This window comes from Perca fluviatilis, chromosome 17, assembly GCF_010015445.1.
Source record: "Perca fluviatilis chromosome 17, GENO_Pfluv_1.0, whole genome shotgun sequence".
NCBI classification, from domain to species: domain Eukaryota; kingdom Metazoa; phylum Chordata; class Actinopteri; order Perciformes; family Percidae; genus Perca; species Perca fluviatilis.
Genome location: NC_053128.1, coordinates 22,691,383 through 22,714,705, shown reverse-complemented (window position 1 = coordinate 22,714,705; position 23,323 = coordinate 22,691,383). Strand labels below are relative to the sequence as shown.

Below are 23,323 nucleotides of genomic sequence, written 5' to 3'. Positions count from 1 at the left end.
GTCAATTGATAAAAAAATTTTTTAAACAGGTCTTCATTAACTTTATATACCATGCGCTCTGCTACTATAATATCGGCTTCCTCCCGCCATGTGTGATGCTGGTGACAGAGGAGCGGAGAGGTGACGGAGCCACATTATGTAAATAAGGTGCAGGGGCATGTGCCAGTTAAACCGCAGTGCCGTGCGAAGTGAGACAGAGGCTTTGGACGGTAGAAGCCGGGGCCGTCGGTAGATGGCGGTAACCCAAGAAATCTGATCCACAGGGTTCTCGGGCACTCTGTCTCAGTTTGCAGCACTCGCACTGAAGGCGGAGGAGCTGAACAGTTTGAAGGACATAATAAAATTAGAAAAAACAGGAGAGCTCACGGCGGGTCCTCTCGAGTTTTGCGCGCAGCCCTCCCGAGCAGGAGACGCAACGCTTTGCCACAAAGAAATACGGGGAAACTAAAAACACCATGGAAGACAAATCGAATTCGTTCTCCAGCAACAAGGAGGAGAAGGCGGATGGGAATAATGTTTTTCAGAGGCAAGACTCGATACAGAAAAATAACACGGGAAGCCAGAAGGACCACGGCAACTCAGTGGGCTTCAAGGGGGAGCGGGAAGAGGCCATGGTCGGTTTTGACGATCTGGACGGGGCGGCAAGGCAACATGGTTTTATGCAGAGGCAATTTGGGGCCATGATGCAGCCCGGAGTCAATAAGTTCTCCTTGCGTATGTTCGGCAGTCAGAAAGCCGTGGAGAAAGAGCAAGAGAGGGTTCAAACGGCCGGATACTGGATCATTCATCCATATAGCGATTTTAGGTAAGGGCTGGAAAAGACACCTGCTTCCCCCCCCCCCCGTTTATATCCACCCCTCCCGTCACCCGAGGGTCTGCAAGCTATACACTTTCACACATAACGCTCTGTCATCGACACACACACACACACACACACACACACACACACACACACACACACACACACACACACACACACACACACACACACACACAGCCTGCCCCGAAGCGCACCCTAATCTACCTCTGTATTTAAGCAATCAGGCTTCCGCTGGCTGAAGGCTTCACTGGCAAAATGTGCTTGTTTGCGGCAAGCAATGTGTTTCATTGCGGCATTTTCATTATAATGGAGAGGGACGCGTTAAGACTACAAAGGTGTATCGGTGAGATGTCCTTGGAAAAAAGGATGGTGAATGTCACACACACACACACACACACACACACACACACACGCACGCAAGCACACCTTTTCTGATTGTTTCACAATAACAGCACAGTATCAGGTCCTCATTGCGACATAGGGGCGGCAGTACCTGGACACAACGTGCCAGTGCCATTGCACCATCACCGTTGTAAACATTTCATTGTAGGCGGCGGTATAAGACGACGGGCCTGTGTGCAAAAATGCACAGAATGCGGTAAAATCGCGCAGGGAAACTATTAAGGAGAAAATGGCCGTGTTTTTAATTAATCAGTCAAAATTGATCTGGCAAACATTTGACAGCACTAATGAATGAGTGACGTGTATTGAGGGAGGAAATGTGATGGAATGTGCTTTTTTCAAAAGGAGCTGATCACGCCACACTTCCTTCCTTGGCATTCACTAAATGCCACAGTGACATGATTCTTATGTATTTGTTCTTTGTCACTCTCTCACCTGAACAACCACATATAGTGCATTGTCCTAAAGAGTGAGGCGCCAACTGCTTGATAAAAGAGCAGCCCCATATATTTACACGTTCATGATAACTAGTGTTGCAAATGAGCCCAGCCGCTGTGGGTTTAGACAAGCTGCTTCTAATTTGCTTTCATTTGTTTAACAATTTCTGGCACAGTGCGTTCAAATGGTAAACAAATGAGGTCAGGTACAGCCAGGACTGGTTCTCCACAAGCTGCATGTTTACAGTTCACCACTCAACCAATTAAGCATCTCATCTAGTCCAGTCTCTGTACCTGTGTCCCCTGACACAGCTTGATGGTGACAATCATCCCTGTTTTTCCATTGAAGTGACATGTAACGTGCCAGGACACGTTGATCCCTAGCCTGTAACACAGAGCTGTCCATGGTCCTGAACTCAGCCGGCCTGAGTATGCAGCACTCTTTTTCCTCTCAGCTTTTATGCTGCTGCTTCAGAGTCTGCAAGCTGAATTCTAACATTAAGAATTGATAGTTACAATTGCACTTTTATGACTGTGTAGCATTGCCTTACTTTTATTGGTATGGAATGATTTTAATGCAACCATGAGATAAAATACATCACAATATATCTAATCTGCACTTAATCACACATAAAGATAATGCTAACTAGGATATCCTGCACTCCCCCACACAAAGATGCAGGCATATGCACATGCCCTTGTGCTCACACAGATGCACAATGATGGTGGGCAAGGATTAGTAGCACAACACAGTCAATGAGCTTAGCAGTGTCTGAAAACAATTATGTAAGGAGATTGACCCCCCTCTACAAGATGGCAAAAGGTTTATAGACCTGAACAATTTAGTGATATGCATACCTTTTTCACAGCTGGCAGTTAATTAGTTGTCTTAAGTGTATTGGCTGTATTTGTGATCCACTGTATGCTGAACCTTTTTCAAAGAGATGGAAGATTTAGGTGGAAAGTGCAGAGAAAAAAACTCCATAATGGGAATGAATGGATCATGTTACTGTAGTACACCTACAGTATTTATGTCTTAGAGCATATTCTAAATATGAGACATATTGGGCTATCAATTGGGATTTTTTTTCCATTTAAAAAAAAAAAAAAAAAATTCATTCTGCTCAAGGAGATTAGTCTGGTGATGGCCCCCTATGGTTCCTTACTCGTGACATTTTCCAAAGAGCATTTTTTTCAGGAAGTCCTTGTCCTCTAGCCAGTATTAAGACACAACCCCTTGCAGTGAGATTGCATCGTGGCTTGTACTGTGAGGTTATAGCCCAGTGCTTCAAGCTACCTATAATGCTGGTGCACAAATAATGGAGGTGCAAGAGTACACTTTGTTTGGCAGGTCGACTTGTACTGTAGCTTAAAAGGTAATCTAGTTTTCTACCGTGGGGCTTAATTTAACCACCACTTATTTTAGTTTGTGAATAGTTTTCTATGTAATTATATTACACCTTTACTGTCCCCTATTCCTTTCTATACTGTGGCAGAAATTTGTGTGACCAAAAAGAGAAAACACTGTATGGTCTTTTAATGAAAACTCTTACGTAAGTACAGCCCATGAATGACACCACTATTCACACGGGCTTTATATCGCTTTGTGGGAGTGTTTGAAACTCAATATCCAACATATTCTTTGTACACAGTGGCTGCTTAAAGATTAATGGCAGGTTAGTAATATTCATTATTCATAGATTTTTAGAGAGGCCTCATGCATGGCCTCATACACCTCAGGTTATGATAAGGAGAGGCCTTTGTCATAGTCTGAAAGACTCTCAGTGTTGTTTTCTTTCAGAGTTAAAGAGGGCGTCTGTTTGGCCAAGACAGATGGGTTTGTTTTATCCATTACATAGTAACATCTGATCATTGTTAAAATGCCACATTGCTGTTCTTGCTCACCGTTTTTTCTTGCCGTTTAATCTTGTCGTGCTACCTAGAATATATCTTTTATTTTTTCTTGCAATCTCTCAGGGTCATTTAAAATTACATGTTTGTCCTTAAATTTAGGATCCAGTGTGGAACATTGTAGCCGATTCCAACAAACCTTTTGCCCTCCAAGAGACACATCCACAGAGAATGATGTTAGGTTGACAATCTGTACTCATATGCTGCATTTTATCATAGATGACCTTGACCTCCATTAATTTGATCGGAAGTCCGAATCCCTTTATTTCCCACTGTCTACATCCAAACGGGTATGTCAACTCTTGTAGCAGGGTATACTCGTCACATTGCAGATTGGATAGGGTCGGGCTGTGCTGAGTAAGACTGTATGGGGTTCCCTCTGTTGCTTGGCAGCAGAGGTCTGGCATTGATTAGGATGGAGCACTTGTTGTAGGGAGGAAACCTACAAGAAGAAATGAGCTGGCTTGATATAGAGCCGGATTGTTTGACTGAATCTAGTTCATTGATCGACAACAGGGCTGGGCTTTTTGGGTTCTACAGCTCCGAGCTCCTGTTTTTGGTAGGTACACGGGGCTATAAAAGTTGAGTGTCAACTTTCAACATTTGGCAAAGAACCTGTATGGCTTTCTGGTTGGTATTGTTGTCTGAAAGTGTGTTTTTGTATGATACTGTATAGTAAGTTGTAGTAAGAAAGGCTTATTTTTTATTAGTTCACACAGGGTGCATACATCTGACAGAGGAACCAATGCTGTGTCTACAGTGTTACTGCAGAGCCTCCTGTTTTAGGGAACAGTGATCCAGTGATTGCAACTCACACATTAAACAATCAGAACAGCAGTTCAGCAGCGTGATGACAAGTTGAAGAAGAACTCAGCATAATAAATGACTAGCGGCGGACAGTGCAGGTTGCAAAGCTCAACTGGATGTGAATGCATAGCTGGTGCAAAACCTCTGGACACATATGGGCTAGAGGTGAGTGTACTGCTAGAGCTCCGGGTGAATGTGTAAGTAAAGCAGGTGCACTGATGGAGCTGCCGAACCTGAAGCAGGAGTTTGACTGGTTACTGACTGCATTGCTGGAGTAGGAGCTGCATTTACAGCTGGGTGCACACGCTCTTAGCTACTGGTTTAACTGGGGCGGGGTGCATTCTCAGAGTTGGAGCATTGAAGCAAGACATTAATACAATAATGTAGCAAGAGCTGGGTGCAGTCGTTGGAGCTGGCTGCATTGGCACACTTGACTGGCTCTTTAAAAAGCTAGTGGACGACTCACTTAGCGTTCAAACATCTGAAATGCTCTTAGTTTTTCAGGGCTTTTGTTCTTTCTTTAACTTTGAAAACACCTTCTCTCTAATGCAGCATGTTTGCTGTTTCCTGTTCTGTAGTTTTTGATTCAAAAAGTAAAACTGTGTTATTCATTAGATAAGTGGGTGTCTCAGAGGTCATATACAGTATAAATGCCTCCTACACGAGTCATGAGAGAAAGCGAAAGATGTGGGCACTCTGTGGGCTTTTGATGATATTAATACGAATGGAAAAAAATCCCACATATCCATTACTTGAAACATGGAACCAAAACAAATTATTGTTTAACAATTGTTTTCAAAATGAAAAGAAAACAAAAGTAGTTTTGATTTTCGTACTTTTCACAAACAATTCCATAAATTAATTCATTTTAGATCATGAACTTTGACTTTTTGAGATCCTATTTTTAACTGTTCCTTTTTTCATTTTTTTCATTAAGCTCTCTTTTTTAACTACGGACTAGTTAAGTTTTCTAAAGTATTTTATGTTTTATACAAAGATCCCTAAAAATATTGTTATAATCATGGTTTCATCTTTATTTTTATTCTTGTTCCTCTCAAATATGAATAGTTTTTGTACTGTATTGTTAAGAAGCGATTACAAAGATGAATCATAGCAGATCACTGCAGCCTCTTATTAAACATTCAAATTGCAAATAAGTCATGTCACACACACATACTGTGCTGTATGCATATTATCCTGGCATGTCTGCTGAAGGGGTACAGTGTGTGTCCCAATTAGGGTTGCAAAGGGGCGGAAATTTTCCGGTAAATTTCCGGAAACTTTCCATGGAAAGTTAAGCTGGGGAATTTTGGAAACATTCCAATTTGGAAACTTTCATGGGAATTAACGGAAATTATGGGAATTTACGAGAATTAACTGGAAATGTTGGGTAATTCATACAAACCATCTTATACAAACATAATTATAAACATTTTGTTTTGTAATAAGCAGACAGGCATTTACAGTGAATACAAATGTTGAGTGGGTGTGATCTCAGTAGCCCTGCAGTAGGCTAAGTAGTAGCCCAAACCATTGACCTTTAGCTTAACATATGAAGGTATCTAGCATGCTGCCGTTGATTTATGGTTATGGTTATATGCGTGCTAAGCTAACCATCAGAGCTGTCTATTGTTTCCACCCTATCAAGAACAAGTGGGCTATACAATTAACACACATAGGTTAATAGCAATGGGTATGTATTAACCCCCTTCCACCCCCCCAAAAAAAAGAAAGAAAAAAAAACTCCCGTATTTCAAAAACTAAATGTTTACAAGTATGTAGTAGCCTATGCTGATTACTGCTTTGCATGTAATTGATGAATATAGGGAGGACATTCAACTGAAGTTGCATTAAATCAGGTTGTTTTAACCAAGATTATGCTGCAAGACGTTTTTTTTCCAACTGCATTTAAGTTCCCTGTTATAGACTAACAGTATTATAACAAGCAATATTAAAAATATCCAGTTTATTCCCATTAATTCCAGTTTATTCCCGTTAATTCCCATATAGTCCCGTTAAATCCCATGGAAAGTTTCCAACTTAGTCCCAATAGTGTGTGTATTCAAAATGGTATGATTCAGGGTATGTGTGGTATTAGTTAAGGTGAACCAAAAATGTCATGCTCATTGTTTTTTTTTTTTTCTTCCATTGAAACTTGAGAGGAATGATTAGCATCAAATAATCCAAAGTGCATCATGTTCTGTGCTTTGATGACGCTTTCAAGGTGCTAAGTCAAGGCTCTTCATTGAAGAGTCCACTCCATAGGCCCCAGTTCAATGCCTGCTGGTGTAAAAATACCTCTGGTGGATATTTTCAACCACCTAGATGACCGCTGTTTAGTTGAAGTGAAGACAATTATCGGACACATGATCTTTGGATATTTATAAAGCCAAGGCCCCCGTCTTAATTCATTCAAAGATATCCATTACTGGGTGGCCAGCCAGACAGGCAGCCTGCCAACCAGCCAGCCCGTCCATTTCCATCTTCAACAGCAGCAATGGATGGGCAGCAAGGCAGAGCAGAGGCAGGCAGGGATGGCGTCAGTGGAGAGTTTTTAGCACGAGATAGGATTCCTGAAAGCATCTATTTTCATTCACGGTTGCTCGGCCTTTATCGAGGCCCAGGACACTTCGTGAAAAGAGCAGGGTGCTGATGAATCACTTCTGGCTCTGTTCATCACAAGACAGAGGAATGTAAGGCAGGAATATTAACACAACCAGGAAGGATGTTAGGGTCTCATTCTAACAGGGCCCTCCCTGCATACATACAGAAAGTGCACATTTCTTGATGTTTTTGAATCATAGTTAAATGTGCTGTAGGCAGGATTGGGAAGATCCAGGACTTAGCCAAAAAATTTGAACATCGACAACTTCTCAGTCCCTCCCCCCTTTCCGCTAAAGCCCAAAACGGTCTCCTAAGCCCCTCCCGCCACAAGGGAGAATTAATTTGTGTGCATGAGCAGTGATTGACACGCAGTTAGACACCCCCTGGCCCTGATTGGTGCATCTGAACAGGGAAGTGAGGATTTTTGCAAATCGCACTACAGGCTGTAGGTGGTGCCAGAGGAGCCGGATTCTTTTTTAAATGACCTGCTTCATGTAGTTCTACTGGAACATAGGATCAGTTTCAGCAAATATGACAGAAAGTTGGTTTTATAAGGCTTACCTACTGTACCTTTTAATTGTGAGCCCTGACAAATGTCTAAGAAGAAATTTAGGTATCAACACAAGCATAGCTGTCAAAGCTGGACATTATCCTTCTAACTTCCCTCTGTAGGATAGCATGTGAGGACCCTCTGCACATCCACAGACCTCCGTCTTGAAAAAAGTCCTACTGATTATTGTTAGTAGTTTCGACAGATTGGCAACATGTTACATTATATGCTGATAGGAGAACTTCCATAGCAGGTAATGAGTCAGACTATTATAACAACCATAACATTGTTGTTCAGCCATATTAGCTGCAATGCTGCATGAATGGTGGTTGGTCCAACACTTTGGTCCAGGCGGAAGTATCGCAGCAAATATTGAATAGATTGCTGTGAAATGTTTTGCAGATATTCACGGTCCCCAGAGGATGAATCCCGCTGACTTAAGTAATCCCCTTTTCCCCCTTTAACTTTTCCTCCAGTGCCACCATGAGGTTGACATTTGTGGTTGTGAGGGAAATGTCTCGTCAACTATTGAATGGATTCTCATGGAATTAGCCGCATTCTTACAGCCTTAATGGAGGATTGTGATGCAAACATTTGGCACAGCTTCATTTATTCAACCTTTTATTTATCCTTCAGAAATCATTGAGGTCCGATCCTCATTTTCAATGTCATTGAGTCAGATTACAAAGACAAATACAGAACAACAACACAGAAATTACAATCATAAGAAATATAGAAAGACAATAAAACATTCAGAATTGGAAAATGATTTGATAAATACACAGGATAATATGGGTGCAAAAGAAAATACAATTATATAAAGCAGTTACAAGTAGAAGTGTGCAGGTTTCAAACCAGATTTCTCAATTGTCCAAAAGACACAATTGAGTTGCTGTAATTTGTTCCAGAAGTACTCTCAGACAAAGTCCTTTAGGTGTGTTCACATTCTTTGGAAATGTGAATAGACGCTTTCTGCATTAACTGTCTACAACATGTGGTTTTTTTTACCTTGCATTACTGATTCATATGTGTTGCTTTGCAGGTTCTACTGGGACTTGATAATGCTCATCATGATGATGGGGAATCTAATCATCATTCCTGTGGGAATAACATTCTTCTCAGAGCAGACTACCACCACCTGGCTGGTCTTCAATGTGGCCTCGGACACCATCTTCCTGGTGGACCTGGTCATGAACTTCAGGACGGGGATCGTCAACGAGGAGAGCTCTGAGATCATCCTTGACCCCAAAGTCATCAAGATGAATTACCTGAAGAGCTGGTTCGTTGTGGACTTCCTCTCCTCCATTCCAGTGGATTATATCTTTTTAATAGTGGAGAAAGGCTTTGACTCTGAGGTATATAAAACGGCACGTGCCCTGCGAATCGTCCGCTTCACGAAGATCCTCAGTCTTCTGCGTCTGTTGAGACTGTCCCGACTCATCAGATACATACATCAGTGGGAGGAGGTGTGTATATTTTGTATAGTTTGTCTGTGTACATCAGTAAACAGAAAATAAATATTAAAAGGGGATTGATATAAAAGCAAAGAGCAGATGATGCAGAGTAAGAGAGTTATGGTTGTTTATATTTCTGTGCTGCATTGTAGTTCTCTGGCTGGGTGCTTTTTTCCCAGCAGCACGGTATCAACCTTGAAGGGTTAATGCACATATATAATTGTGCACGATCAATACTAATCGGTGCTGTCAATCACCACTGGTCAGAAGGCGTATCTGTGGATAACAAGTGGTTATGTCAATTTCAGCTCATTGATGTGTGAAATTAATTCAAAATCAGAAATCAAAAGCAGTTGCCTCCATTTCTTTCCGAAAAGATGCTTTATACAGTTGATATGGAATCAGGGCATAATAGGCAATGATATTATCAAGAGAATAACAATGTATCTATATAAAGATAATGTATATTAGAGGCTAAATGAACAACTCTCTTAATATTTTGTTGGGGTGGTTTTACTGGATGACTCTGGTGGATTTTGTGTGAACATCCACAAGGTTAAACCCCCCCGGAGAGTGATACATTATTACCCTCCAATCGAGTCATTGCACTCCCTGACTGTTTAACCAAGCTCTCGCCTTCTGAGTCTCCTGGTAACGATTTCATTACACACTGAAAGATTGTGCTTCTCCATATCATGACTGAACCATTCCAGCAGATGGATACGTTTTAGACATCGTGACCGAAAGCACCGACATTACATTTGATTTAAAACGTAGCTCCGATTAAAATATAAGTGGTTGACCATAACGCTGTAACATCATTTTATAATAAGCTAGCCGCTTTCTCTCACCTTGTCCTGAACGTCCTTGCCCCACAGTTCCCTGTCCGTCCATTATTGTCTGACTCCCCCGTCATCGCTGCTGCTATCCCTGCTGTTTGTTACACTGGTTGAAGCAAATTGTGCTGTTGTCAGGGCTCAACCTGCACGCAGTGTAAGGTTCAATGATATATCAGTAACAATGGAAGTGCAAAAATAGGTTATTTACTGTATAACGATGCATTTGGCAAACCTACTGTTATGAAACTGTAATAATAAGAAGCTTTTACAAGCACACTGATGGCTATAGTCGTAAACAGTATCTGGCCAGAACTTGGTGTAAATAGTACACTTGTGCAGCGTGTCCAATTCCCAGCTCCCATGCTATGGATCAGTGAACATTTATGGAGCAGGAAAAGATCATCTTTGTGCTTGAGTACCAATGAGGTGGCAGATTTTTATACTGTTTATGTCAGATTATATTTTTCTGTCAGTGTATGTTTTAAACTGTGTAAAATTACCCTTACTGCATAATGTGGCATTTGACAAACAAAAGCATTATTTATGCTTCAGCAAAGCATTATTCAAGCTCCAAATGTGGATTTACTGTAAGATACACACACATCACAAACCATATTCTGAAAGGGAGCAGCATATGGATTGCAGTTGCTTGGTGTTATTATCTTGGCATGCACACTGTGTGGGAAGTTGATTATTAATTTCAGATAGGGTCAGTGCTGTATATGATATAGCCGTTTAGTTTGCAGAGCTGTATACAATGGGAAGATGAGATGGTATGGACCAGGTTAGAAACACAAATAGACGGTGCCGCAAGGTTAATGAAAATCTGCAGTGAGCATGCGGGGAGGCAGGCAGTGCAGTATATAGGGATGTGTCATAATGCTTGGATACAACAGCGGAGCTCACAGCCCTGCGCTCTCACTTCCTCTCTCTCATGCTCAGTCATTCCTCTTTGTCTCCAGTCGTCTTTCTGCTTATCAAACTCTGCCTCAACCCCACACCCCCCACCCCCACCTCTAGCATTTCTTTTCTCCTCTTTCACTCACGGTACGTTATCCTCCTTTAGCACCCTGTCTTTCTCTACATGTTGTTGTGTCTAACATTTTTATGATTAAAAATACAGTATAGAAATGAAATACAGTTATTTTGGTGCAACCACATTAGACAGACTGAATAATATAACAACAACGAATCAGACACATCCACAGGAGACGTGAGAGGAAAGAAAAGGCACTCAGTGGAAATATTCCAAGCTGTCGTAACATGTTAGGTGTAGGCTGCAGGATTAGCGCTTTAATGGAGGGACAAATGCAGTCTCCTGTCGTCGTAATGGGTTTCTAGCAGTGAACCATCATTACATCAGCCTTGGGACGGACTCAGTTAGTTATTCTGGCATTGAGTTTAGGCAATATATCATCTTCCAGCCTGTATGTCCGTCATTCCTTCATCTGTCGTGTGCTCCCTGCCCCCCTCTTTTCACTTTATCACCATCTCTTCCCTCCATCTGGGAAGTAAAGAGGGCCGTTATTTCATCAGCCCGTCAGAAATGGGCTAAGTCAGATTTGTCGTTTCGCCAACAATCTCTTTTGGGTCTTATTCTGTGGTGTCTTCTTCTTCTTCTCCGAGGCCTCACACTCCTACAAGCTTCATTTTTACCTCCCAGAAGCAGTATTTTCCTGCTTGGAGTGTTAGACACTGGGAGTATACATGTTAAAAAGATTCTAAAAGGTTGTCTTAATGTGTTATTTAATGTCACAGTTTGTTTCAGTAAATACTTTGCCTTGTTTAAAGTGCTTGTGTCAAAACAGAACCTCTTACGGACAGTGCTGTTCGGAAGTGACTGCTGGGTATTATTATGGTTTATGTTAAGCAGCCGAGTCGAAACCGTATTGGTGCCCACAAAGGAACTGATGCATCTTATTTAAGCAACTCACTCTGATTGTCACTCATTAGAGAGGAGTAGTAGATCACTCCATCTGGCTGTGCCACTTAGTCAGAAAAGGTAATGATGGCAACAACAACAACAAAAAATCTATATTTGATGCAATAGTTTGAATAAGCATTTAATTGGATTTTTAAGATCACTAGTTTGTGATTTTTTGGTTATGCAGTCTCTGGCCCTAGCTTACTTGGTGTCCGTGCTACTAGATGCTACTATTTCTATCTGTATTCATTGTTCTCTGTGTGTTTGTTCAATCATTCATTCCTTTGTTTGCTCACACATAATTATTGCAATGCACAGTGCTTAGGGAAATTGCAGCATGCAGTGTGAAGGTCACGCAGAGCAGTAAATACGCTTTGTACTCAAACGCCACACTTTAAACAAGCAACCAAATGGAGGCCAGTGCTCTGTTTACACATCTGGAAATAACTCTGAGATTTTTCTTATATTCTTGTGTTCATGTAAGCACTTAAATTAAATATTTTAAGTGATTCTAAGTCAACATGTTTTCAGCCTTCGGTATGTGTAGCTTGACTCAAAGACATGTATAACCTGTTCTCTACACAGAAAGTGTTTTAGGCACTTTGTATGTGCGCCAGAAAGGGCAATAAGAAATGTAGACTTAGTCACATCTTCTGCCTAGGGAAATGTTTTTTTCAAGGGCATGTTGTTTTGCCTCTTTGCTGTGATCTTCAGCATTTTTGGTCATTTTAACTACTATTTATTAATTGTGTAAAATCATCTTTTAAGAAGCACAAAATCTATATTTTCAGATTAATAATGGGTCAAATGTAATGTGAAAAGTGTCACTTGTAGTGATGAACCCACATAGAATTATCACTTGACTCTGCAGTTCCCCTCAGATCCACGTAGCGTTTTAGCATCTTTCAGCTCATTCTTTTGGTTTTACAACCACTACTTTACTTTTTTCTCACCGTGGTCATCAACCCCTTTTTACAGCGAAAAATAATCTGATAAACCCACTGTCCACTACCCACTTAGCACGAAAAAGAAGAGAAGACACACAAAGTTAACGACTAGCAGGGGAACATTAGTGTAGCTGAAGCAGCCATTTGTTTTCTGCAGAATATGGTGGAGATCAAAAACAGAGCTAAAAAGGAGAGTGAATAATGAACCAGTGAATGAATCAGGTGGCCATATATATATATATATATATATATATATGTACACTATATCACCAGCCCACAGGGGAATTATATTTAATGGCTGAGTATTTAATAATAAAATAAAATAATGAGAACAGTTATCGGGGGCATTTTTTGCCCTTTCATCAGTAATTTAACAGGCATTTTTAGATCTTTCAAGGGCATTTTTCCCACTGCTCCTATTTTTCTAACCGGCTTCCCTTATGTTTTTCTTTTTATTTCATGTCCTCTCAGATACAGAGCTATTTATCGCAATGACCTTACAGTCACAGTGTTTTTTTTCCTCCAAGTTCTGCTGTTACATTTGGATATGTGCTAATGTTGGAGAGATCTAGATTTAGATACCACTCCGTCCAGTGCTGCTTTTGGTTCATTGTATTTAATAAAAACATGCTTTTTTAAACTGCTGTAGAGAATCCCCACAGCTCCCAGTGCCACATCTGGCTCATCACAGCCACCAGGCCACCCGCCAGATCCCAGCTCAAGCACAAGGGCTCAGGTTGAGCTTGTGGCAGCATACCAGCCCCCCCAGGGATGACTGTACCCTTTTCTGAGGCCCCAGGCAGAATTGGTCTGTTACTCTACAATGGTATAAATACATAAATACAAAATCAGTAAACCTGATCTTTACAGCACAAACCTTTGCTTATGTTTCACTGTAAATATTGGCACACTTTATAATGTAGTACTACACCTAGGTATATTGACCATAGTTGAGAATTAAGAATCATCAACAAACCTGTAGGCAAAAAGAAAAAAAAAAAAAGAAAAGTCTTTTATCTGCATAAGAGTCACCAATGATTGCTTTATAAGACATCTGTTGAGACTCAATTATTGGTTCTCTTTGTGATGCTGCGTTGAAATAAATTTGAATAAATTATTATTATTTTACATGCTAATTTGGCAAACAGCACAACTAGAGAGCTAACATTAGTCTAAGCATGTATTAATTCTCTCTAGTATGTTGGGACAAACAATTGATACATAGCAATCTTATCTTATGATTGAGGGATATTTGTCCTATTGACATTTAGCTGTGAATAAGTTCTGCTTTGTGGCAGCTGAGGCTTTGTGTTTAAATAATGGTACACCATTTGTGTGTTACAGTGGCACAGAGTCTGCTGCGTTACACTCTGTAACCTTAGTTAACCATAATTATTTAAATAACTACTTCATAATAGTGAAGTGAATATGTATGGGAGATGCGATTTGACACATTTTCCCTCCAATTTAAGGGTTGTTTTCCTCTTTAGTTAAACTGATATTGTGGTGTATCACGATACATGTTGTCTGGTCATGTTGCACAGTCAATTGTATTTTGATACTATTGTAACACAGTGTCACACATGATCACCACCCCCTACAGTCAGTGTAAACATACTAGAGTAGCAGCAGGACATGAGGTAATGTTACCATTTCACTTATCACCATACTTTATTCTTATTATTTATTCGTATTCCTACTCAAAAGTGCCGAGTCACTAAATTAATATAAAACATAGTTAGTTTTAGTTCCTGAGTGGTGCACTTCTTTTTCTTTGCATGTCCCTTTTCCAATTTCTTTTTTATGCTTCTGAAGGGTGCTCCTGGTGATGAAACTGTCATCATGTAATGCCATCGTGTCATCACCAGAGTTTAAGTGCATAAATATGCCCTGAAGCATCATTTTTCTCGCACCTCTGTCAGTCAGATGCACAGTATGCAGTATTGATGTGGGGTGGAGCCTTCCCTGAGTCACTGATGTTGCTCTATTTCGTGATCTCTGGCATGCAATAAGAACTAAATTTTGTATAGGAAAATGAACTGAATGTGCGTGAGGCACATTGACACTGCCTGTAGCAAGCGGCTATGCTAGTCCCCTACTGTATGTGCAGCTCCACTTTGTCAGCATCTGAGTCATAGAGCTGTCATGCAAAAGCAACATCAATGTGAGAGACTGAGTCACTTCTTGAGATCAGATTGTTCTATTAATTCACTGCTAATGCCTGGAAAATATACTGGTTTATGATTTGTCTTTGAAGCTGCATGGTTGTTGTTTTGTAGTTGTTTTGCACAAGAGATAGGTAGTATCGGCTACAGCAGACTGCAAAGCATGATGCAAGTGATTTGTTTTTTTATATTATAACGTCTGCAGGGATATCTCTTCCAAAACAAAGGTGCACAGTTGATTCACAACTCAGTCAGTAAATTGATCTTAAAGGAAGGAAAATATGAGCCAACTGAACTGGGTATCTAATGCACTGCGTAGGAGCAGAAGAGGAGACTTTAACTACATTACTCTGGCTAAATTTGGTCTCCACTGAAATAACCCACACTATTGTGTGATAGTCTGACAGCAGGCCTTTTATTTGACCTCTTCCATCTTTAGACGCAGTATGTTAACAGACAGTGGAGGTGTTTATGTTTGTCTGCAGCTTTTCACAGTGTCTTTTTCTCTCTGTTTAATCGCCATGCTGAATTAAAGCCAAGAATGAACTTCAAAGGTGTTTCTACATACTACAGAATACTTAGAAAAGAAAACAGACATTTCATGTCAAGGTATAAGACAAGAGAAGGTTGATAATAGAGCTGCAAGTAATGATTATTTTTTGTATATATATTATTTCTTTAACAAACACCTGATGTCTTTAAGTTGCTTTTTTCTTCAACCAAAAGTCAAATATTAACAGTTAGAAAATATGATAAACTGACAGAAAGCATAGGCCTTGTAAGATGAAAAGGAGATCACGATGAAGCCACCGTGTACTGTAATTTGCCACCTCAGCAACAGATAGTGTGGTGTCAAAGGAGATTAGTCGGCTTTGGTTTATAGACTCCTGTGGACTTGATTCACCTGTCTCTGAATAGACTATGCCAAGTCCTCAGTGCCTTGAGGCCTCCGCCCCACCAGTCCCATGCAGGGACACAGGTGCATAAGAACACTCACACACACACACACACACACACATCACACACATCACACACACATCACACACATCACACAGACACACACACACACACACATCACACAGACACACACACAGAAGGTGTGCTAAATCCTGAAGTGCTGAATTATGCGTCAGGTTGAAAGAGAGAGCAAGAAAGACTGATGAAAAAAGAAAGAAAAAGACGTAACAAAGGGAGGAAGGCAGTATTGTGTGTGTGTGTGTGTGTGTGTGTGTGTGTGTGTGTGTGTGTGTGGTGTGTGTGTGAGAGAGAGAGAGAGAGAGCAACAGTGATTCCTGTACTATGTTCCCCTGATTGATTTTCTATTGTGTTGAGGCTATTTCTCTCTGTAATTACAGCTTGTAATTGAAGTAAGGACAAAGGTTTTTAAAATGTGACCCGGTAGTATTATTTGTCTGTTTTCATACTATCGACCGCTGCTCTGTTGGAGCTGCACAGTCTACATGTAGTAATTTATCACAGTGACTGTAGCTATACCTTACACAAAGGCAACATATAAAGGTCTAGAATGCATTCATCACAGAGAAAAGTAAATGGCATTTATTGGAGGATAACTAAAAGGAGCCTGGCCTCATTACCATGTTCTTTCAAATGGCATTTAGTTGTGGGACACACATACAGCAGTGAGTAGCAGGGATGTGAACCGGCTGCAGGACTCTCTTCTGTGAAAGTGTGTGTTGGAGCAGAGCCGTTGGCTGATGACTGTATACAACTGTTTCCTGTGATATGATTTAATGTGATATGATTTGATCTGGTGTGTTGTGATGTGCGAGGCTGAGGATTGTTGTGGGACTGTGTCATGTCTATGTGTTAGCGCGTGTGTGTGCTTCTGGATATTTCATACCCTGTAGCCTAGAGGTGGCATATGGCAGCTTGTTAGCACAACCAATCTTTTTTCTTCCTGAAATATACTGTAAATAGCAGTCGGCCAATACAATATGGAAATAATGACCCCAAATGAGTGTTTGTAAACATTAAATCAAAATGGTAAGTAAGTTTAAGGCAAAACACTTGTCTCGCACACAAATTATTTAGATAATCTTTCAAGTTCAATTTAACATTCCCTTAAAAGACTCCCACATTGCTGGTGGAGATTTACTCTGATAGAAAAGTTGTACAACCAAGGACATGTTTAAACTTTGGAGCAGGTGTTAGCCCAGATTCTGTGTTGCTGCCGCACGATGCACACGTAACCATGGCTGCACAGCTGGTTGTTTATATTTAATGTCCCCAACAAGACGAACGTGGGACATTGGACATTGTTTTGCAAAGCACACAAAGGTCTGGTTTCTCTGGAGGGTATGGTGAGGACACTGAGGGACAACTTTTCTGTGCCTGGAGACGTACATGTCATTTATCAAACCGAGGCAGCGGCCTGTGCGTCATAAGTGAAGTTTACATTTCATTTTTTATGCCTTTACGGAGAAAGATTGCGTGACGGTGAATGAATACAGACTAATGTGCAGGTTTGAGTGGAATTTCTACACCTTTTAAAGAGAAGGTGCAAATGTTGCAGCTGTAATAAACTTGATATCCAATGCACCAGACATTTCTAGTCTGCATTTGGACGCACTTACGCAGGAGTCTAGGGAGACATTAATCATATCAGTGCTACCTACATCATGTATGCAGCTGCGATCTGAGCAGGCATCGATTGGCCATCGGAAGTACCGGGAGATTTCTTGGTGGGCCGGTCTATTTGTGTAGGTTGAATGGGCCACACTCCGGTCAAAAACTTTAGAGAGAAGAGAGATCACATGATTGGCTCACTTGTGTGTCTTTCATGTAAACACTGGCCATTCACATCCTTTATCTTTGACTGACCAGCCCTCCGAGAGAAGAGAGATCACATGATTGGCCCACTGATTTGTCTCTCATCTGAACATTGGCCAATCACATATTACTATGGCCCACTTCCATCCTATCATAGCTAGAGAGCACATTTAAGTCCCGCTCCCACTGGCAGCGGAAATAACTTCACAAAGTGCCAGTAGCTAGCTAAGGAATCGATTATTCGCACCCTTGTCTACCACAGAGGACAAGTATCGGTTAGTAAGCTAACGTTAGTTATGTATTAGCATGCTAAGGCATTTGCGAACATGGTACTGTAGCTTTCTGATTTATCAACATTCCACAATAAGACAAGTTGCATACTATGTACAAAATACAGCTTTAGCTTAATTTGCAGACTTGTCACTTGTTTACTATACAAGACAACCAGGCTCTACTCTCGACCTTTAGCCATCTTGCCATCAGGAGCCTGTCAGTGTCAGTGAGTACATTATCATACTATCTTACCACTCAGCTAATTGACATTAGGGACTGGTATGCAGGGTTCAAAACTTTTTGTCCATCAGCCAAATACTAGTGAATGTTAAATCTTACTTCTTTTTGGCTGGTGAGTCAAGCAAATCTACCAGCCACTTACATATTTTATCAGCATTTGGCTAGTAAATAGTGCTAATGTTGAACCCTGCTGGTACATGTGTTGAAGGGGAGTGCAAGGACTGTTCGTGTCTGGCCGATTATGGTGGGCTGGTCTAGTTCTCAAAAGTCCAGTGCTGATTTTTTACCCCAGTCCAGCCCTGGATCTGACCCATCTCTTCTTTGGTGCTTCTCTACTGTTTGAAGTGACTTTTTTCTGCTTTTTTTTTCAGTATTTCACATTGTGTGCCTCCATCTGTTTAGACTTTAAAAGTTGAATGACTTGCTTATTTTGCAAATATATCTATAAATACAGATTTTATGGATGCAGGTGAATTGAGAATTGTTTTAAAGCTCATTTCATTATTATTATTATTATTATTATTAATAATAATAATAATAATAATTCATTAATAATCATTTTATTCTTTTCTGAGCCTGATAGACAAATTCCTCCACTGGACTGCTGATTTTTAGTAAATTAAATTCTTATTAAATAAAAGGTGCAGTGCATATTTGACCTTTGCTTTTGTGTACATAAAGCTTACCTGAAATTAAACGCTTACAAAATAAACAAAAGGAACATAATACAAAGAAATTAAGCTACAGCTTGATCTGTTATCATAAAATAAATGTGCTGTGCGTAGACTGTCCAACAACATCCATAATTGGACAAAGGCATAGAAGCAAATTTGCTGTCCATTGCCACAAACCACTTGGCTACGCAACAGTGAATTCACTGTTCCCTCTTATTCACTCTTGAATTTTTCATCAGTGCTCAAGCTATATAGTGGTGTTTGTGCTTATGCATGCTTTATCCCATTTGGTTGAGCAAGTCTTAAAACAGGAGCAGCTTTTTATGGAAAAATGCTAACAGCTAGCATTTCCCTGTTAACAATAAACATGTTATGCATCTTTTTAAAATTCCTCCGCAGCTACGTTAGCTGTGGCCAGGTTGTCCGTTCATCCGTCCGTCCGTTCCATTCTTGTGAACGCAATAACACAGCTTTCAGGGAATGTCTTCAAATATGGCACAAACTTCCACTTGGACTCAAGGATGAACTGGTTAGAATTTGGTGGTCAAAGGTGGAGGTCGCTGTGACCTCACACAAATAACATATATGTCATATGCCACAATACAATAAAAAAAAAAAAAAAAAAAACAAAAAAACAAAAAAAAAAAAAAACCCTCCAAAAACCAAACCCGTCTACTTCAGTGAAGTCTCGCTTTGCCAGACCATCCACACGCTGCGGAGCGGAGGAGAGTCTGGCTACTCCACATAGCATTCCGGGATGGGAGAAAAACGTGCTCTGGTTTATTGGCATTTCTTTAAACCAATCACAATCGTCATGGGCGGCACTAAGGTCCGAGCTGTAAAATAGTCGTGCGAGAGAAAACTCAGATTTGACAGATAGTCTTGCTAGCTGTCTCAATGTACCCTGCAGAGATCTGAGGAGCAGTCAACCATAGTTCTCATATATCCATGCTGGGATGAAGATGTGTGTAGAGCATTCACGTTTCGCCAAAAAAACACAATTAATAACTTTTATGAAATTCCTTCAAAGTCTTCACTATATATATATTCTGAGTCTGGACAGATATGGATGTAAACTGCAACTTGACTAGTTGGCGGAGGAGGTAATTCTAGTTCAGGTTTGACTTTCCGACAGGATAACTTGTGAATGCTTTTGTTTTATATCCAAATCAGTTTGTATTCCACTGTAAATAATGTGTGTTTTGCTGTTGGAGGATGCACCAGGGTATTGTAGCATTTTGGTGGTCACTGTCATAAACAGATTTGGGAAACCCCACCCCTGTATGTAGTACTGCAGAGCATGACCGGACAGGCTGTTGGAGGCGAAGCAGACCTTCGTTGTCTCGAGTGTGGGAGCTGCAGCCTGCGGGGGGGCTAAAGAGCTCTGTCACGTGTCTTTGTGTGACAATCTGCCTGTCACACATTCAAATGTTGTGAAAAGGGGGACCTGTGAAGGAGACAGCCACAGGGTCATAGCACCGACATCAATATTAAATACACTGGACAAGAATGTGTTATTTTGTCTATATATTTAGGAAATGTGCCTTTTAAACAATATATTGTAATTTTTGTGTAGTTGTTGATGTTTTTTTAAAAATACATTTAAAATGTAGAATTATCTTTCTCGCACAGATATGTAGTGCTAAATGTAGTTTAACAAAACAGCATCTCACATTTTTTGGGGTGCAGTTCTTTAATTTGGTGCAGCACTTAACAATCTTCTCCAAAACAAACATTATTTACCTCTCTCTGTCCATTTTGTTTTCCATTCACCCTGTCACACACGCGCGCACACACACACACACACACACACGCACACGCAAGTAAAGTCACACACACAACAGCCTAATGGATTCCTACAGTCCAATTTTGTCTCACAGACAAAAATGAAGGACAATGCTTTTTCCCCTCTTGTGCTGTCTGTGTTGTTGTCATCTCTGTTTTAAGACACGGCTTTCTGACGATGAACATAATGTGCCTTGACTCATGTACTTGCTCAGCTCACTGAGGGAAGCTCACTCTTGGTCCCCGGGGTGGAAAATCCCAGACTTCACCGCTTGCAAGAAAGAGTTTTTCCTCCTTATCCCCCGTAGAATTAGAACCATTTCCCTTGCCAAGTCACTCAGTGCTCCTTCTGTTGCTAGTTGGTCTTGTTAACTGCAGTAGAGAGTGGTAATTGACCATATGGTTCAGAGTACAGAGTTAATTGTCAGACCCATGGTTTAAAGTAGAGGGAAAAGTATAGCTTTAAACACATGATTATAGTGGCACAGCTACCCTTTATTTCTGTTTTGTAGAATCAGAAGTTTTACACACATTTTAAAAACATTGTAATTAAAGTTAGTATGTCAACAATAATGCCTGCACAGCAGCTTTGATACACAATTTTACTGACAAGTATTGGTTATATGAAAACCAAAAGTGTGAGGTGGTGTGCAGGTGTTGCTTTTGATATATCAAATATCAGATGTGCCACACATACACTCAAACAAACACACTGTGTCTTCTAGATACCTTCATGAATATATCAAACAGGATCAGGGAGGCTGGAAAGCATTCAAGTGCGAGGAGATATAGGTTAAAAATGGGCTGGATTGTCAGCACTCATTTGTTTCAAGCTTTAAATAAACATATCACTGTATCCAGTGAAAACATGTATTTCAATATTGGGTAATTTTGCTGAAAGATCAATTTGAGCTCTTTATGGTTTAAGAATATTCTTTTACGACTTTGGGTGTGTTCCGTTCCACAGTGTACACACAGTACTCCCTACTCCATGCTCCCTGTTCAGGGAACTTTCCTCAACAAAATTCCTCCATTCAACGTCACCAACACAGCTATCACTTTCTTTATGTGTTACCCTGGTAACTTAAACACCTTGGATACGTCGCTGCTACTGTGGAAGTTTTACACTAAAGTAAAATATTGAAACAAAAACTGATACCATTATAAAACTCATTTTATTGAAATGTATGTATCTTCTATATAAATGTGATGTGATTAATTTACAAGGACCGTGTCATTCCATGGAGGCACAATGACTGATGGGTAATCTTGCTTGTGAACTTCCAGTGAAGTGATGAGCCGTTGTTCTGTTCTTCCCCACACAGTTCACAGTTCCCTTTGACCTGAGCATGTTTGCACCCTTCGGTTCGGAATCTTACTTAGCATGGCTGAATACCCTGTGCAGTCCGATTCACAGGGAACTTCTAGGCGATCGGAACGCACCCTTAGGCTAAAAAAGACCTCTACAAACCCACTGAATCTAAAAAAAAAAAAAAAAAAAAAAGTTTTCCCAAAACTTTTTATGTCGTGAAAAGTCGACATTTTGGAGATACATGGTTTGGAAAGCAACAAATATAGATTAGCCAAACTATTTCCACCTAAATGTGAATCCATTTGTCATGTACAGGCATTTACAGTTAAAGGTTGAACAGCTAATTAGATGATTGATGATAAGAGATGCATAACTGTTTGATACTAAATAGAAGTTGACAAATACTGTTTATGAAAAAGATTTATTTTTGCTATTGTGCTAAACTCTGTGCTTCTGTAGCTTCAATTACATTACAAAACTGAGGTCTAAGTGATGCTGTGGGTGCCATGTCTTTTTCTGTCTGCTGAGGTAATTGAGCTAGTAAAAATCTGCATGGGATAAAATAAAATAAAAAAATCTGTTCTTTAGGCCTATACGAGCAACCGCTGGCTTTACAGGTCACTTTGTATCATACTGTCACTATAAGATGATGTGTGACATTTAAAATGTTGTATACTCCACTCCATCTCTCTCTCTCTCTCTCTTTCTCTCTCCTCTCTCTCTCTATCTCAGCTTGGCCCGTTATTTAATGTAAGATATAAACAGACATGTCCTCACAGATAAGACAGAGAGACAGACAGGCAGTGACACCGAGAGGCAGACTGAGAAAAAGAGAAGGAATAGTTTGTCTCGACAGGAGGCTGAATGTAAAAATAAGTCTTTTAATCATGAATATTTTCTAAAAGATAAATGGAACCAGGTTTTATGCGATACAAATGACTAGAGTAGTAGGCAATACATGCACTGCCATCTTGTGTTATTGAGCTTGGGGTATAACTGTTTCAGCAGCCCCACAGCAGTCAAACTAAATTAACATCTGCTATTTCCTCCAACATCCGCTGCCTATTTTTAGCATTATTTTATTTTTAAACTTCATATTTTGATATTCAACCACAATATAGCCTAAATGTTTTTCATGATTTGTATTTACCCCCTCCAGAGTTCTACGTCAGAAAACAGTCAGCAAAAGCGGCTTTGCTCGTCTGTCCATTCCCATGGGATATCCCCCTGTGAACCCAAGTTTCCTTCTGCATGGTGTGCACAGTACAGTAAGCAGACAGATGACAGATATAGTCTTGGGAGGGGGCTAAAATGATAAGTGTGGAGATTAGGCTAATCTCGGGTTATTTTTGTTCGCTGGGCTGTTGGTGGTGGTTGCTGTGGGTATGT

The 23,323-nt window shown here is 40.4% G+C and overlaps 1 protein-coding gene across 2 annotated transcripts in view; it reads left to right on the top strand.

Annotated features, from left to right (window-relative positions):
- The window catches only part of LOC120545613 (potassium/sodium hyperpolarization-activated cyclic nucleotide-gated channel 1), a 117,277-nt gene that overhangs the window by 48,784 nt on the left and 45,170 nt on the right, over positions 1-23,323 (top strand). Inside the window, exons 1-2 of one of the 2 annotated variants that reach the window (XM_039780125.1) lie at positions 187-805; positions 8,574-8,997. In XM_039780125.1, coding sequence (XP_039636059.1) covers positions 456-805; positions 8,574-8,997 — 774 coding nt within the window. In that variant the 5' untranslated portion in view covers positions 187-455. Of the gene's footprint in view, positions 1-186; positions 806-8,573; positions 8,998-23,323 lie in introns of those variants that run through there. The other variant, XM_039780126.1, reaches the window with a different exon arrangement.